General features: G+C 38.4%; 1 protein-coding gene across 1 annotated transcript; it reads left to right on the forward strand.

Moving 5' to 3' along the window:
- Nucleotides 1-1,472: 1,472 nt before the first annotated feature.
- Nucleotides 1,473-16,518, forward strand: LOC147232144 (cyclic nucleotide-gated channel beta-3-like). The gene is made up of 18 exons (XM_086150421.1): nt 1,473-1,669; nt 2,038-2,077; nt 3,576-3,744; nt 6,423-6,577; nt 7,112-7,423; nt 7,507-7,715; nt 7,786-7,836; nt 7,913-7,999; nt 8,077-8,141; nt 9,044-9,166; nt 10,685-10,826; nt 12,274-12,433; nt 12,523-12,620; nt 12,702-12,785; nt 12,909-13,027; nt 13,105-13,257; nt 15,801-15,951; nt 16,051-16,518. The coding sequence occupies exons 1-18, from the start codon at nt 1,556-1,558 to the stop codon at nt 16,066-16,068; spliced, it is 2,250 nt and encodes a 749-aa protein (XP_086006547.1). The 5' UTR covers nt 1,473-1,555; the 3' UTR covers nt 16,069-16,518.
- Nucleotides 16,519-16,765: the final 247 nt, after the last annotated feature.

The following is a 16,765-nucleotide window of genomic DNA, read 5'->3' on the forward strand; positions in this document are numbered from 1 at the left end:
ACCAATTGGATTCACAAAAAGATGATACAATGGTGCGGTGGTGGGCACTCCGTTGCCATGACAAACGGCCTTGATTCATATTTATCTATTTATTTATTTATCTATTTTTTAATTGTATTAAATTTTTTGATGGAATTGTGCAAGTCTGATGTGGACAGAGAGCCCATGAGTTTAACGCATTACCTGTACCCAAGACTTAAAAATTTGATTAAAAAAACACAGCTTACATATATATACAAAATACACACACACCTATATACATATCTATACATGTATATATATATATTCCCAAATATTATTATATATGCATATACATATATGGAGAGAGAGAGAGAGAGATAAATAAAATATCTAAGCCTCTAAACATGAGAACCATCAAAGTTTAGTCGAAGATGGTGGGAATTCAAAGTGTTGAATTTGAATTTGTTGTATTTAAACTGAGGATCGCAAAAGGTTAAAATAGTTTTTGTTTCCCTCTTGGCAAGGTGAAATACAACAATTATAAGTATGACAAATACAGTCCACAATTAGGATCACACATTGAACATTGGTTTTAGTATTAGAACAGGCCTATTACCCCGGGGCCAGCTGGCAAGCCAGTGGAAGCTAAGAGGATCTGCTCGAACAGCCAAGCAACTGGAGGAACTGTACTAATTTGTTTGGAGTCCACCACTGATTTGTAAAATAGAAGAAATGTATGTGAGTCAGTGAGTCATTGGAGATTGTTATTCCACCAGCTGTCAGGGACTGACAGTAATGTGTCCTGAAATGCACCAAAGTCTAATCAACAGGATAAATACAAACATTGAAAAACAGTGAAGGTTTCACATTACATATTTGGTGAAGTCTGGGTATAAATAGACAGTACATTTATTCAAACGAAAAAGACATGGTGTATCCCTAAAACCCACCCACTTGGTCATACACAAAAACACCCCCTCAATGTAAAAATAGAGATTCTTAACTGTATCACCAAAGGCTTTCATTTTACACAATTACTATTTGCTTTTGGTTCAGTGTGCGTCTTAGCAAAAATTGCATTCTTATTACTGGACCTCTGTTTTGTGGCAATTTTCTCAATTTGGTATAGCAGGACCTACAGGGCAGAGTCATGAAAACATTAATTGTTATGGAGGATGTGTTTTGAAAACACCGGTCGCAATTCTTTATTATACAAGTCTGTATGTGCTGGAACACATGTGTTATCACATTGTGGCCTGTTCTGTCAGGTCTGCTTTAGTGTTCAGCCATAATCCTATTGGGATCTTGTATGAGATGGTGATGGGCTTAGATGTCATTGGTGATGGTGGGGGCTATTCTACTTGCAAGAGTATTAGCAGTTCTAAAAGCAGTAATACTATCAGCGCCAACTTGGTTATGAGGACATGTTGCTTTAAAAGCATCGTAAGAAGGCAAGGGATGAAGAAAAGGCTGCTGAAGAAAAAAAAGAGCAGGTTAAGCCAGGAGGGGGATCTTTCACCGCTTTAGGATTCAGCACATTCTCCATGCAGTCAGTTGGAAATAACACAGCAGATGCAGCTTTAAGTTTTTAGACATGTTTGGCAAATTGAAGGCCTACCTCAGTGGGCCACAGATGCCAGCAGCTTCTGGAGGCACCAGCGGGACACCTGATCAGGTCCCTAAAACTCCAGCTCCAGCAGCAAGCAAGGTAAAAAAAAAAAAAAAAGAGTTCAAAATACTATTCTTGTTAGAGCGTAGAGTTAGATTTACTGTTAGGTTTGTTATTTTAAGTATGTAACAATATGCAATAGCTTATTATCTGCTTGTGCGTCCCTTAAAAGCTCAGCAAGCATTAACTTAAATCACTTCATGATGCAAACTTGACGGAAATCACTTAGCAAGGGGGGGGGGAATTTGAATAGATTCAAACGCAAATAAAGTGTGTCAATCAGATGTGGACAAAATATGTCAAAATGTTAAATACAACGTTGCTTTAAAGCACTACTCAATTTAAAATGTGTTTTTTTGGAAAGAGTCGCATTTAACTTTGCGGAAATTGTTGATTTTTTCGTACAGGAGGATTCACCAGCCAACAAAGATGAGGACAAACCAAAGGGTAAGAGACAATTCATCTCTGAGGCAAAAATAGCACAGTAACCAATAATTCATGACCCACACAGCTGGGTTTGTGTCTGAGTGACTTTCATAATTTTTTTCCAGTCACTTTTACCTCCATTGGCTTCTATAGGACTATAAGAATCAGCTTGACACTTTAAAACAATTTTTCTTCCTTTGAACTGGAAAAAGTACCTGCACCACTCAACCAATTTGACTCATTCAGACTGTTCATGGGGAGATTGTAGTTCTAGATGAGCTGATTCTAAATATTTTTTTGCACATAATTGATTGTAAATCATGGGACAACATATGGAACTTCACAATAGTGTCAAATTCACATTTGCATACAAGTAAAAGACTGTCTACAGCACATCAGTAGAAAATGTTCAGTCTTGCTGAAGATTCGTTTTTCAAGTTCCCAGGGTTTAAAATGTGTCTGGATCCTTTTGCCCATAGTTATTACAGCTATATTTCTTTTTATGTCAAATGCAATGTTTAATTGGTTGTCACCGAACCTAAGCTTCCAAATTAATTGTTAACAATTGTTAAATTAATGCTTGTTATACATTATCTTTTATTTCTCCCGGTTATTTGACATCCAAGCGACAGTTTTAGATAAATATATGTACAAATGATCGCTCTGCAAAAACCAGTCCTACTCTAGGGTAAACGGGGTTTCTATGGTGACGCAGACCTGTGGAGTCTTTTTGCATTCTTAACTAAGTCCCCTTCTCCTCAGATCAACCACTTTCAAAATTAGCAGTGTTAAATCTGCAAACAATTGCTAATTATGTTATAAAATGCACAACCAACCAAATCATGAATTAACGTCAAACCTCAGACTTAATTAAGAATTAATGAGTTTTGGATCTTGTCCACATCAGTGTCAGGATTTGCAGCAGAGTGATGCCCCATTGTTTTTAACGCTGATCAGTGTCATGTGTGTTTTGTGCAACCAACATTGAAAGCAGAAATACATGCAGCTTAAGAGTTAGTCCAAAATGGATTATCCTCTTATAAGTATGCAGGATCACTACGGGACATCAGAACATAGGTAACAAATCTCATTTATGACCTCAGTTAACATATCTCTCTCTTAGCATCTGTATGTTTGTGTCTTCATCTTCTGTGGCATTATCTCCCACACGCCAAACAAGAACACAATGGCTGCATCTTCATTTTGCTCGCGCGGTGTTACGCAGTTACACGTGCCATTGTTTCTTTTTCAGATGCAATTTTGCTGGCTGTATTATAATGTCTTTCAAAATACATTAATGGCAAGTCACACACTATAACTTATTGTTTTCCAAGGAGCTGGTTTTGAAATTAAAGTCACCAAGTGCTTTAGGCAAACATAATTAATTGGTTTTGAAAAGAGTTATAAACAAAAATATGGAAACTAAAATATTCAGTGGACTTGGATATTAAAAAAAAAAAAGTTAACCGAGGCCAAACTTGCAAGACATAAATTTAAAGTTTCTTTGTTACTTTCACAGAATCATCTCCAAGTCCGGCACCGGCACCTGCACCGGCACCTGCACCAACCCCAACACCAGCCCCAACACCAGCAGCTCCTGCAGCAACCCCAGCTCCGGCAGCAGCTCCTGCAGCAACTCCAGCTCCGACAGCAGCTACCACGAATCCTGATCAAGCGGCGCCCGAAAGGTGAGGTCCAAAAAGTCCAATAATAGAGAGGAAGCCGTAGTCATATCATTACACCATTATCGCCACGTGTCTTTCATTTGCTTTGTTCACTGCGCAATCGCGTGAGCATCATCAATCCGTAAACCTGGCAAGACACTGACACCACAAACCAGTATCAAATTAATCATCCTGTGAACACCAATTAACCAGATTTCCTGGCAGGGTGACATGGTGAATGCAGCATGTGAGCTCTCAGCAACCAGGTCTAAGGTGCATATTAAAAGGGAGATGAACCAAAAGTGGATTAAGAGCTTTTCAGCTTTGTAGTTTTAAGAAGCTCATCAAGGCTGCTTCTGGCCCCACAATGTAAACCATCAGACTGACAGGTAAAGACATAGGCCGCTGATCCTTGCAGTTTTAAACACATGTACCTTCTCCTCCGCATAAGGACACATCTCCAAAATCAGCAGCAAAGCTATAAGTAAATCAGGGACATTGAGAACGCGAGAGTGTTTGACTTGGCCTCAGAGACCGTTTGCAGCTCAGGAGGAGTGCGAGTATGTAATAATTCATGCGGCGAAAAGATCACTGGGCAGTTAACATTATTGTATCTAATATCCTTATGGGGACTCAGACATTTTTTCAAAATGAAATTCTCCTTTTTAATATTGTTTGTCTTTTCAGGATCCCATTAGCTATACTTTAATATCAGGATATTTGTTCAGTCAAGTACAAAGAAAAATTATATTAACTTCATATTTTGCATAAATTCAGTATATAGTTTGCACAAAAAACACAATCACAAGTCATATTTGAATGGAAAATGTCAAAAAATCTACGATAGTCGATACATTTTAAAATAAAATTCAACTTATCAGCTGTGGACTCGAATTTCCTGCAAATGAAGCATTTTTATACCTGGATAGATATGTTCCTCCTTTTCATTTATATACAGAATATCTTCTGGTTATTAATGGAAGTGCATCTTGACAACTGATGAGCTCCAGATTAGTTGAATTCTTTCAGCATTTTGGGAGCTTGTGTTCTGAGCTGTTACTTCCCAGTCAATGCTGATGCTTTTTTTTTTTACCTTTTTTTTTACCTTTTTTTTTCCTTGACTAGTTATATTATAGTACCTGACAGAGACAAACAATAAAATGTCATCTCAAAATGAAAATTGCTCCTCCATATATTATTGTCAATTTTCCCATATTTGAAAAATTGGTATTGGGAAAACTGGAATATGAGCAGAATGGCTCAGAGTTATCAGAAAATGACAACCAGGTTCACACTTTCCTAGAACACAAACAACATTAAACTGACCAATACTGACCATTCATCCGCCGGTTTTATTTGTCGCAAAATCCCAGTTAATATCATTATTACAACCATGGTTTTCATATTGGATGCAATAGCTGCCGGTTAAAGCAAAAATTAATGCAAATGCTGGCAGACAAATTAAAGACCATCCTGTCCATATGAAATATGAATACTAATTTGGATTTTACATGTGTAACACATAAAATATAAAATATGATTTGCAACATTTGCATGTGATTTAGCAAAAACCTATGATTTATTTCAAGTCGCCTAAATTAGGATTGGCAAAATTGTACCTCCGCGCAATCGTGAATAAAAGTGAAATCGCATTCATTAAGCCTGTGGAAGAAATACTTTGACAGAATCTGGTCACAATTATTAATCCTGCAGGTCAGCTTCATCTTACAATTTAAATTAAACCTCTTGAAAATGATTTGATTAAAGTCCCTGACATTGGGCCAAAATGCTGCCCAAGTAGCAAACTAGTCAAGAGTAGACAAACTTGGTTACTAGTTCAGCTTACTTTGCTCATTTTCGGTTGAAATAAACGGAGATGAGTCATCCTAATGCTCATGGAAAGAGTTTAAGGTAATACCGAATGTAGCGTCGATTCCAGATGTGTGCCATTTTAAATGAACGTAAATGTTTAATAGTCTGCTATTTCAACAGATTCCCTGCTGGCTAACTCGGAGGAGTCTCTTCTGTGTCCAAATGAGTTCATAGAAAATCCCTCCCACAGACTTCGTGATATTTGCTGGAGGTTTACTGAGTGCAGATGGTGGGCTGGGGTGTTTTATCATGTCAGGAAAGGAAGTTAGCCTATATAGAGCCTGTTTTCACCTCCTGTTTACTTCATCTGAACCACTGGACCAGATATTTGTTTTTATCCCCACTGCTTTGTGGGAAAGCCCCCGGTTGGTGTCCACTTTATTCCAACATGATCCTACATATCTCTGCGGGTGAAATGGTTCCCTCATTTCCCTCGTGTTTTTTTTTTTTTTTATTCTTGAGGGAATGATAAAAAAATATAAGTGGATGCTAACTGGGTTTTATACACAGATGTCAGAAACGTTAGGACGGCTTAAAGAGAGGTCTGAACAAAATGTGTGTGTTTCTCCTGACCTCATTTTTTAAATTGGTTTCATTTGAGAAACTTAAAGGGGGGATTGAACACTATAACACTGTTCTCCTCGTTCATCCACTTAAATGTCATTAAGTTTTGGTATATAATAATACTTGCAGCACCCAGTCTTATAAGTTACTTTCTTTTTTATGAAAAATCTATCATGACAACATATGCTTGGTACTTTGTACCACATATAAACATTAAGTTCTATCGAACGAGTGATTGAACAAAATTTTTTTTTTTTTTTTTTTAGGCAAGATGCGGCAACTCCTCCGCCCATTGTTATCAACAAATACTCCGACGAGCAGCTCAGAGTAATAGTGAAGTCCATGCGAGAGCGACTCCTGCTCTACAAGGACAAAGTTGCAGATCAATATGCCTCATCCCCAGAGATTAGCCCACCTGTCAGTGAGTACAAGCGCTAATCAACTTGAGCGTCAAGAAAAAAAGAAAAAAAATCAAGTCCCTTTACTCCTGATTATGGATGAAGGTTGTTTTTGTCCTCGTATGAGGACATTTATTTTTGAGCACGTGACACCAATCAGTAATGCCTCCAATCCCAAGATGAAAGAGGACAAGATACAATAAGTCAACTCATTTTAAAAGGTTTAAAGTTGTATTCATTGGTTTTAACATTTGCAGTTTGACATTTGGATAAATTGACCATGAGATTAATCATTGTACTGAGCGACAACGCTGCTTCTTTCATACACGTGGCAACATTGGGACTTCTTCATGTAATAAGCATTCCACCGAGTGGAACATACAGTATATATCACACAGCGAGGGTTCTCGGAGGCTACAATGATCTATTTTTGAGCGAGTGTTTTAAGCGTTCATGTTCAAAGGCATTCTCACTTTTACACATAACTGCAAATAGCTGCGAGAACAGCGGGGTCAAATCAGGTTAACGTTTGACGATATTCACTTTTGCTCATTTAGCGCCGCTTCTGCGCAAAGACCAGTACACACAAGTGGTGGAGGAAAGGAAAAGGCAAGCGGAGGAGGAGCGGATAAAAAAGGAAGAGGCTGATATGAAGAAGAAAGAAGAGCAGGAGAAGAAAAAGAAGGAGAATGAACAGAAGAAGAAGGAGGAGGAAGAGAAAAAGAAAGCAGAGCTTGAAGAGCAGAAACAGAAGGCGGCCCTATCCGTCAAGTTAAAAGAAATGTTTTGGATCTCAGTGGATTCAGTGCTAAAGCCAGTAGAGGACAGTATGGATCCGGTACTTGGGAAAACCATTGACCCTTTTACAGGTATCAAAAAATGTTTACAGTTCGGTCCATGAATCAAGACTTACATTTCTAAATTTCTTTGCTGACGATTCAACCCAATTTAGACCGCCGCTACATCGCCTGGCTGAGCCTGGTGACTCTCGCCTTCAACTACAACACCTGGTTCATCACGGCGCGGCTGTGCTTTCCGTACCACAACGAGAGCACCATACCTATCTGGTTTGCCCTGGACCTGCTGGCCGACCTCATCTACCTCACAGACAGTGTCCTTTTCCAGTCCCGGAGGCAGTTTGTCAAAGGAGGAGACATAATAGTAAGTGAATCGAGCCATATTGAGGCCGCAAGATGGAAAATGAGCTTAACGTGACTTCTTCCTTTTTCAGAAGGACAGAGGCTTGACGAAGAAGAATTACAGAGAGTCTGAAAGATTTGTTGTAAGTATAGTATTGCGGGAAAACTAAAGTCTGGCATAATCTCTTCTCTGACAGGATTTTTTTCTCTCCTGAGCAGGCTGACATGGTTTCCCTGATACCTTTCGACCTGCTCTACTTCCAGTTTGGATTCAAATCCATTTTTAGAGCCAATCGTCTATTGAAGGTGAATTAAGATGCGCGTTTCATGTTGTTGAGGTCGCGCCGACTGTTGCCGTTGTTGATATTTCCCTTTCTGTCAAGGCAGATACATTTTTTGAGTTCAGCGACCGCTTGGAAAGTATCCTGACCAAAGCTTATATCTGGAGGTGAGTTAGTTCACGTTTAAAAAAGTGTTGTAGTCATTTCGCTTACACTTTTGAAATTCTGTTTTGCACTTTTGTCAAATTAAATCAGTCATCTCATTTCACTGCAAAGCAGGAGAAAAAACCCGGCCCCACCCTTTGTATGTAATATTCTCCACACTAAGAAAAGTCTGCCAGAACAGTTGCAAAACCCTCCACTGCAAAACTAGTTTTACACAGCAGCCAATCAAAACACTGACAATACGCCAATAGATGAAGTCAAACTGACTTATTGTAACAACATGGCTTATCACCAAAACAGACAAAATAATAAAACAAAAGATGGTCTCTCAGAGGATATCAGTCATGTTTTTTTTGAGAAACCACTCTTTCATCCATGGCTATGTAGCCTTTTTAGGTTTTTTTTTATTTTTTTTTTTTATTGTTTTCTGTTTTTTCAATGCGCCACATTAATTCGCTGATAGCTCTCTGAAGCGTATCCAGTTTTTATGACACAAAGTTGTCTAGAAGTGCCAGATCACTCCAAATAATTGATATCATCCAGTGGGAAATCAATATGATAGATGAGCAATCTATGTTTTGTTTGGTAATTTCTTTAATAAGAAATTGATCTTATTAATATTTTTTCAGTGTCTCATATTTCATAACTGTTGAATGGAAATCATGATTTGTCACCCCAGAGTTTGTTCAATGTATGCTTGCCGTGTCATTTGCAGCCCGTAGCCAATCGCATCAGCTTTCAATGTTACCAACTATAGAAAAAGGAATAATATCTTTCTGGGGCAAATCTTACCACAGACACTAAAGGCTGACCCTATTCAAAAACAGTTAAGAAGCACTATTGGGGAAAAAAAATTAGCTTCTTAATGTAACACAAACCACTAACATGTTCATTCTTCTATCAGAGTGATTCGCACCATCGGATATCTCCTCTTCATGCTGCACATCAATGCCTGCTTCTACTACGTCGCCTCAGACTACCAGGGCATCGGTAAAACCAAATGGGTTTACTCTGGCTTGGGCAGCGCGTAAGTATTTGTATTATTGTTATAGTGTTAAATATGTTATAGTGTTATAGTGTTATGAATGATATCTACCATCCCACCTCTGAAACGTCCATGATGGATGAGAAAAAGGGGAAATGGATTCATTAAATGTATTAACCTAGGTTAATGTATCTATGAGTTTTTTTTTTATTTATTTTTTTTCAGTAAGTGTGATAATGAAAACCGAAAAATTCTTAATGAGTCAATAAAAAAATGAATTCTTTGGCTCACTGTAGAGCTGTATCGAAGTATAAATTTAATGATAAGTTAACAGCAATACCTTCTTTCAAGAAGCTTCTTACACAGAGTCTCTGGGCAGGAAGGATCTTTTCATACATGTTATAAAGAGGAACTAGTATTGAACTGACAGTCATTGAATTAGGCATTATTATAACATTTCCAAAGCCGCTATCTTTAAGCCACTATCTTCGCTTTTTAAGTGTTTAGTGGAATTTTAAAAAGTGAGTATTGACGAAGGAATTTCATACTTAACCCAAGCCTTGAAAAAGTTTCAGGGTTGTTTTTTCGTGTCCAAAGAAAATCCATGGCTTTAAAATCAATAATATGTTCCGTCTTTGCTGCTGCTGCTGCAGTTACCTCACCTGCTTCTTCCACGCGGAGAAGTCCCTGCTGATGATCGCTGAGTTGCCATTTCCCACGACCATGTTTGAACTGACGTTTCAGATGACTAATTACCTTTTTGGGGCATTCTTTATGTCCATCATACTCAGCCAGGTAGATTTACTTAAATTGAAATAGTTCAAATATTTCTTTATTGTCATTACCTGTTTACTTCCTCTTCTTTTATCCTTTAAAAGCTGTTTCACCATTCTGCTCTGCAAAGAAAGTGCAGACAGCGGTAAATAATGAAAAGCACTGAGTCATTGAATGTCTGCTGTGATGGTTGTTGGGCAACTATTGTTATTTTTCACATGACATAAAACTCCAAAATTAGCATATGGACATGAGTCACAAGGGAACGCTTTCAGTTTTGAACACTACAGTGTTTATTGTCTTGTATCTGAAGCAAACAAGTCTGCTAGCTAGCTATTAATTGGATGTATGCCATTGGTAAACAAAGGGGATAAAATTTGCTTCAAAATTGCTTCAAATAATTGCTGAAGTAAAGCTCCTTTCAAAATCGATTACCCTCATACAAACATGGATGTCCTCAAAACGTTCAGAAGAACCCTTGGAAAAAAAAAAAAACTCTCTCTGAGATATCCTGTGCTTTATTTTTTAAAAATTTGGTCTATGGGGTGAAGCAGCTTTTAAGATAACACTTCCTGTATGGCATCTTATTTACTTATCCTTATTGCTTGGATTTTCTGTTTTTAATTTGCCAGCAAGACATCAAGGGAAACAACACTGAAAAGGGGCAAAAAGCAGTGATTCAAAATCCACCCTAAACGCAATCTGACTCCTCCAGTATGCCCTCAAATATTTACTCCCCATCCAAATCAAATCTCTACCCTTCTAACAACCTCACCCTCTCTGCAGGTACCTGCGTTGTTACTACTTTGCCGTCCGCAGTCTGATCAACATCGGGGGTCTTAATGAACCCCACACCGTCTTTGAGATAACCTTTCAGATGACTAACTTTTTCACGGGCGTCTTTGTGTTCTCCAGTTTGATCGGACAGGTAACACAGAGTCGCTCCCGGCCCCGTAGCACGAACCAGCTTTCCTAGTTCACCTGGTAGATCGTAGCGTCTCCAAACTTAACCCCATTTAACACCTTGATAGTTGTGGTGATTTAGAGAAAAGCTAACGGACAGTGTTGCCAGATCTGGAAAAAACATTACGAGAGATGAACATTTATTGTATTTCTTGAGAAAATGGTCTTGCACAAGTCCCAAGTTAGGTACCTGTAATATTATAAAACACTGTTTAGAAGCAGGAAACACAAGAAACAACCGCAAACAAATCAGCCCCTGCAGTAAAAACCACCAAACTTGTTGCGATGTAATGCAATGTAGGGAGGTTGCTGTTCACGGGAAATCAATATTGAATTTGGTCTTTATTTCGGTAAACTATTACAGCTTGCCGGTTTATTATCCTTATTATGTTTGCAGAGCCACACCTATATTCAATCATTCACTCAAGAAACATATCTCTAATTCTAACTTGATTGGTGTGACTGATGAAATTGGAAATGTCTCCCACTGTAAGACTATTAGAAGAGACAGTCTTCAAAAAATGTTGTTGGGTTAAACATTACCGGCGACATTTCTAAAAAGGAACGAGTAAGAGCACTGTTGATGAGTAACAAGGATTTTCTGCTCATTGTGGAAGATGTTGGTCAGTAATGTAATTCTTCAGAGGCCTGACATTATTCTCACAAATGAATAGCAATGTAATGAAGATAAAATCACTCTCCAGGTCTGTTTTTATTTTTTCTATTTACAATGATTACTTTGTATGTTTGTTTTTGTTGTCGTTTATTTTAGGAGGATAGGGGGGTTAACTCAAGATTTGTAAACAAATCAACATATACCTTATATGTTGTGTCTAAATAGATCCTATTGAAAGTTTTGTGGAAAAAGATGATAAAAAAATAAAGTATAAATTGACTGGGAATCAAAACCGCTTGTTTCATTCCACTCAATAACACACTAAGACCCCAAGCTAGCCATTCACTTGTCGTCATTGCGACAAATCCGATAAGGTTGAAATGGTACTGCAAAAGAATAACAATAATAATAATAATCATATACCTAAGAAAATAACATAGAAATATGGACAGTTTGGTTTTCAGCTGTTAATATTAATTGTCAAAACATATCAAAGATAAAATTGGAATTACTGCGCTGTACAGAGGGTATAATTTTCATGCAACTTCAATGATTATTATTTCTGGCAATGCTGTGATAGAACCTCTAAATGATTAAAACACAAATGTCTATAATGGTTTTATATCACTGGTTCCCTGAAGTCTTGACGGTCAAAAAAGATGTGAACGTGTAATCAGAGATTCCCTGCTTTTTGTCAATTTTTTCTTTTTTTTCTATTATCGTTTCAAGGCCCAAACTAGGTTTCGCATCCGACTAACCACATCCTTTCTTTTCTCTGAATATGATGATGCCTCAGATGAGAGATGTCATCGGTGCAGCCACAGCTGGACAGACCTACTTCCGCTCCTCCATGGATAACACCGTGGCTTACATGGTAACCAACCACATCCCCTCTTTTGTGCAAAACAGAGTACGCACCTGGTACACCTACACCTGGGATGCTCAAGGAATGCTGGGTTAGTATGGCTCGGATCTGGGGAAGTCAAAAAAACCAAAATATGAACTCTGGAACTCAAAGTCCTCTCCTTTTTCTAATTAATTTTAGACGAGTCTGAACTGTTGGATAAGATGCCTCTGGTGATGAGAACTGCCATCGCCGTAGACATCAACCTCAGCACTTTTCAGAAGATCGATCTGTTCAAGGTTGACGCACCTTGAAACATTAAACTGCAGAAACACCGCAATCAAATATTTGGCAGAACTAAACGACGTATTTTTCAACAGGGCTGCGATCAGCAGATGTTGGTTGATATGTTGCTGAGACTCAAGTCCATTATCTATCTGCCGGGAGATTTTGTTGTTAAAAAGGCAAGTTAATTTCCCGCTATCTTCCCGTTCAAAGCAGTCCATCCCAAAGTCCAGTCGGTACATTTTTGATAAAATTACCCACGAGCTCTGACGTGAGTATGACTTTTTTTTTTTATCGGCTAGGGCGACATCGGGAAGGAGATGTACATCATCAAAGGTGGAGCCGTGCAAGTGGTGGGGGGGCCCGACAACAGCATTGTGTTTGTCACACTGAAAGCTGGTTGTGTGTTCGGAGAAATCAGGTAAGAGAAGGTTCCTGATTTAGTTTATTCTTCAAGGATGGAATTTTTTTTAATCATACATGTATTTTTTTTCACAGTCTCTTACAGTCATCCAAAGACGGAGGAAATAGACGAACAGCTAACGTCAAAGCCTACGGCTTCGCCAACCTTTTTGTCCTGGAGAAGAAAGATTTGTTTGACATCCTCGTCCACTACCCGGAGTCCCAGAAAGTGCTGGCAAGGAAGGGAAGGTGAGACACATGCTTGAATTGGTTTTATTTTCATGGTTTCAACATTTTTACCGTGCACGACATCTCCACTCATAAGAGAGATTATTCCATGACTGCATGTGGGATGTTTATAATTAATCAATGAAAACCATGCAAGAATACCGTCCAATATTGTTCCGCATTCTATTCATTTTATTATTCTTACGATGCAACGTGAATGGTCTTTGGTGCCGGTGAGAGGTGCGAGCGACGGTTTGCAATGGTTTGCGCTTCTGCCTCACAGCCAGAAGGTCCCGATGCGACTCCAGGAGGGGGCCTCTCTGCGTGGAGTCTGCATGTTGCCTCCTGTGTCTGTGTGGGTTTTCCGGCCTCTCCGGTTTGAAAATCCAACAATGTGCAGTAGGTTCATTAGAGACTCTGAATTGCTCAGACATGAAATGAGAAAGTGAATGGTATGTCTCAATATTACTTTTGATTATTTTCAGTTATCAAAAGTAATTGATAAAATGTCAGGCAGCGCAAACTCCATCTGCCATGATACCACGTTATGAAATCATTGCGAAACTACCTCTGAAAGTACTTCAACGTGCAAAACAAGATAAATAGTTGATGAAAATTAATGATGACACAAGGTGGCAGCGCAGATGTTTCCATCCACGCAAGTTTAGGTTTGAAATGTCCCGGCGACAGAGAAAAATATTGATACTTCTTATGAAATGATGAAATATTTTTCAATCAGAAACACACTCCTTTGCGGTAGTTTCAACACTCTAACCCACAACACAGACCCAAACCCAAAACATTTTAAATTTGTTTGTTTTTTAATCTTTGCGATCTCCCTGAAAGTTTCAACATTATGTTTCCCAACCTTTTTTTGAGCCACGGCATGTGTTTTTAAATGATAAAAATCACAAGGCACACCACCAAATAAATATGTTAAAAACATTTTTAATGAAATAGAATGAAACCGTAATCTAAATATACTTTCTCAGTGTGAAATCTGGCCCTGTATGGGAACACAAAGCTGATATTCTCACAGTTACTGAGGAAAATGCAATATAACTTTCATTGTATTGTCTTGAGCTCAACGTTTTTACTTACTTTTTACCGACTACTACTCATACTTGGGCCTTCATCTGGATCAGAATGCTCTTCAGGACCAGAAGATCCTGATTGAATACTTTTTCTTTTAAAATATTTATCCGTGTAATATCACATATCACTACTGCTGTCTCACTCGAAGCGTCACTAATTACTCTGCTATTTGAGCAGCAGGTAGAGGCACAGGTTCATCCACAACCTGTTGCCATCTAGTGGAAGAGGATTTGATTGTTCTTCTTGTCACCGCATGCTGCCCACATAGATAGATGTACGAATTATTGTACGATTATCTGCATTAAATACATCATTTTTGGACTGAATCAGGTGAAACTGGATATTTTTCAACACGTCATGATCTCTCACGGCACATTAATGTTGGGAAATACTGCTCTAACCCACAACACAGACCCAAACCTACAAAATTTTAGATAGGACTTCTTTTATTTTTGTTTCTTTTTTAATATTTGTCATGTCTCTCTGGCTGGGACGGGGCAATAGCGCTTTTGGGCCCTCACAATGAATAAGTGCCTGTTTTGAAATATATTTCACAGTCAATTTTGCATAACTTACCTCTAATTTGACATATTATGTATTTGGTTTTTGTCTTTCGGCCTGGCTAAATGTGTTTATATCTCAGTTGAAAGACCACCACTCAGGGCTTAATGTCTAATCCTCCCTTTTCTCCTCCCTTTAAGCTCCCGAGGTAAACCAATCGTGCAGGCTTTGTCTCCCCTCTCTGGTATTAAGCGAAATTACAAAAACACCGGTTCCTTTGTCACTGCTGCTTCCAATAAAATGGCGTGGGTCTTTTTACAACCCTCAGAAAATTACTTATCAGAATTTGATTAATCTTGACTAGAACCACTTGGTAATAGCTTGAATTATTTGCTCAAAATTTGAAGTCAACTGTCAGGTATAATCAGAGGCTGTGCTTTTGTTCTGTTCATTGTCAGTATTAATGGTTACGTGTTGAAAAATAACAAACACATAAAGGGGAAACAGTATTTCTTTCTTTGCCGTTAAATTATGCACCAGAAATATTTACTCTCGTGGGAGAATATGCAATTAACATTTGTCTAAAGTCACTTGTCCACACTGAATATAAATCAATGTATTGTTCCTTATTTTAGGACCAAGTTCATCTCTGATCCTTCATTAAGTAAAATCATTATTTTGGAGCGTCTCATTTACTTGTTCCTTGTGCATCTGTCTGGATTATTTGGTTTTTCCTGGCAGTAGCGACACAAACAGATTACACGCTCCAGATTACAGCTGCAAACTGACTGACTGACATTCAGAAGGAGTATTATCAAAATCTTTAAAAGACAAAAATAAACATGTTTGATTTTTTTTTTTTTTTTTTTTCAGTAATTGCTTAAAGATAAGCAGATTCCAGTCCATTTGTGATTTATTTTTAGAGAAAATGTAACGCGGTTTGCGTGTCTGTGTGTGTTTCTGTGAAGGAAACTCATGAAGGCCAAAGGTCCGGCAGCAGCCAAAGCAGAAGAGGATAAGAAAAAAGGCCTGGCACTGTTCGGACCCAAACCAGCCACTCCTAAACTGCTGCGTGCTTTCGGCGGGACAATTAACAAGAAAATGCTCGACAAACTGAGGGTGAGTGTCCGTCAGCAACCTTTTTTTTTTTTTTTTTGTTCGTTAAGTTGTACTTGCTACTGAATACCTTTCCTTTTTCTCTGTCTTTTTTGGCCACAGGTTGCTGGTGGCCAGTGATTCCTACACTTCAATTGTATTTCTTTTTTTTTTTTTTTTTTGTACACCCATTTTCAGAGTTGGTGTAAAATTTTTACAATAGCGGAATTTTTCTTAATTTTGTAATGAACATTTCTCCTCTCTGATCACTCGAGCAGAGAGAGCAGGCTGCTACAACAGCTGTAATTGCATCAAAAATATCTAATTTGTTAAATTACATTTCCTACGGTACACAGCCCGACCGGGAACAGTCACGGTAAACGCACACCAGAATCCCTTCACAGCTGTGTGTTTATAAAGGTCAGGATTTGCAGCATTTGCCTCTGTCAAGTGAATTGTTCTTGGTGTTTATACAAATACCGAAGTCTGTTTGAATTAGCTCGATATTTGACATTGTGCATGTCACAAAAGGTCCAGGTCATTTATATCAAGTGACAAAACTATACCGAAAAGCCAATGCTGCAAATAAAAATGTCCCATGTCACCACCAACCATTGCATCTTGTTTTTCTGCTGCAAAGCTGTAGGTCAGTATTTTTGTTGGTCCTGCAGCACAAGAGTGCACAAGTGCTCGCTAATCCCATTAGCTGGGCAGGGATATTAACTAAGTGGTTTCTGCCTTTTGATCTCCCTCAGGGGTGGAAATAACCTCGGGACTGTTTAATTTTACCCTGACTGAGTTCATCTTTCACGGCCATAATTTACGAACATCTGAAATG

This window comes from Fistularia commersonii, chromosome 8, assembly GCF_037954325.1.
Source record: "Fistularia commersonii isolate RoL2024-O1a breed Wild chromosome 8, RoL_Fcom_v1.0, whole genome shotgun sequence".
NCBI classification, from domain to species: Eukaryota; Metazoa; Chordata; class Actinopteri; order Syngnathiformes; family Fistulariidae; genus Fistularia; species Fistularia commersonii.

Excerpts from the sequence above, each read along its gene's own strand:
- LOC147232144 (XM_086150421.1), top strand. The coding sequence starts at position 1,556 with ATGTTTGGCAAATTGAAGGCCTACCTCAGTGGGCCACAGATGCCAGCA. Across the intron at positions 2,078-3,575 it reads AGATGAGGACAAACCAAAGG|AATCATCTCCAAGTCCGGCA; the intron begins GTAAGAGACAAT and ends TTACTTTCACAG. Across the intron at positions 8,000-8,076 it reads GAGCCAATCGTCTATTGAAG|GCAGATACATTTTTTGAGTT; the intron begins GTGAATTAAGAT and ends CTTTCTGTCAAG.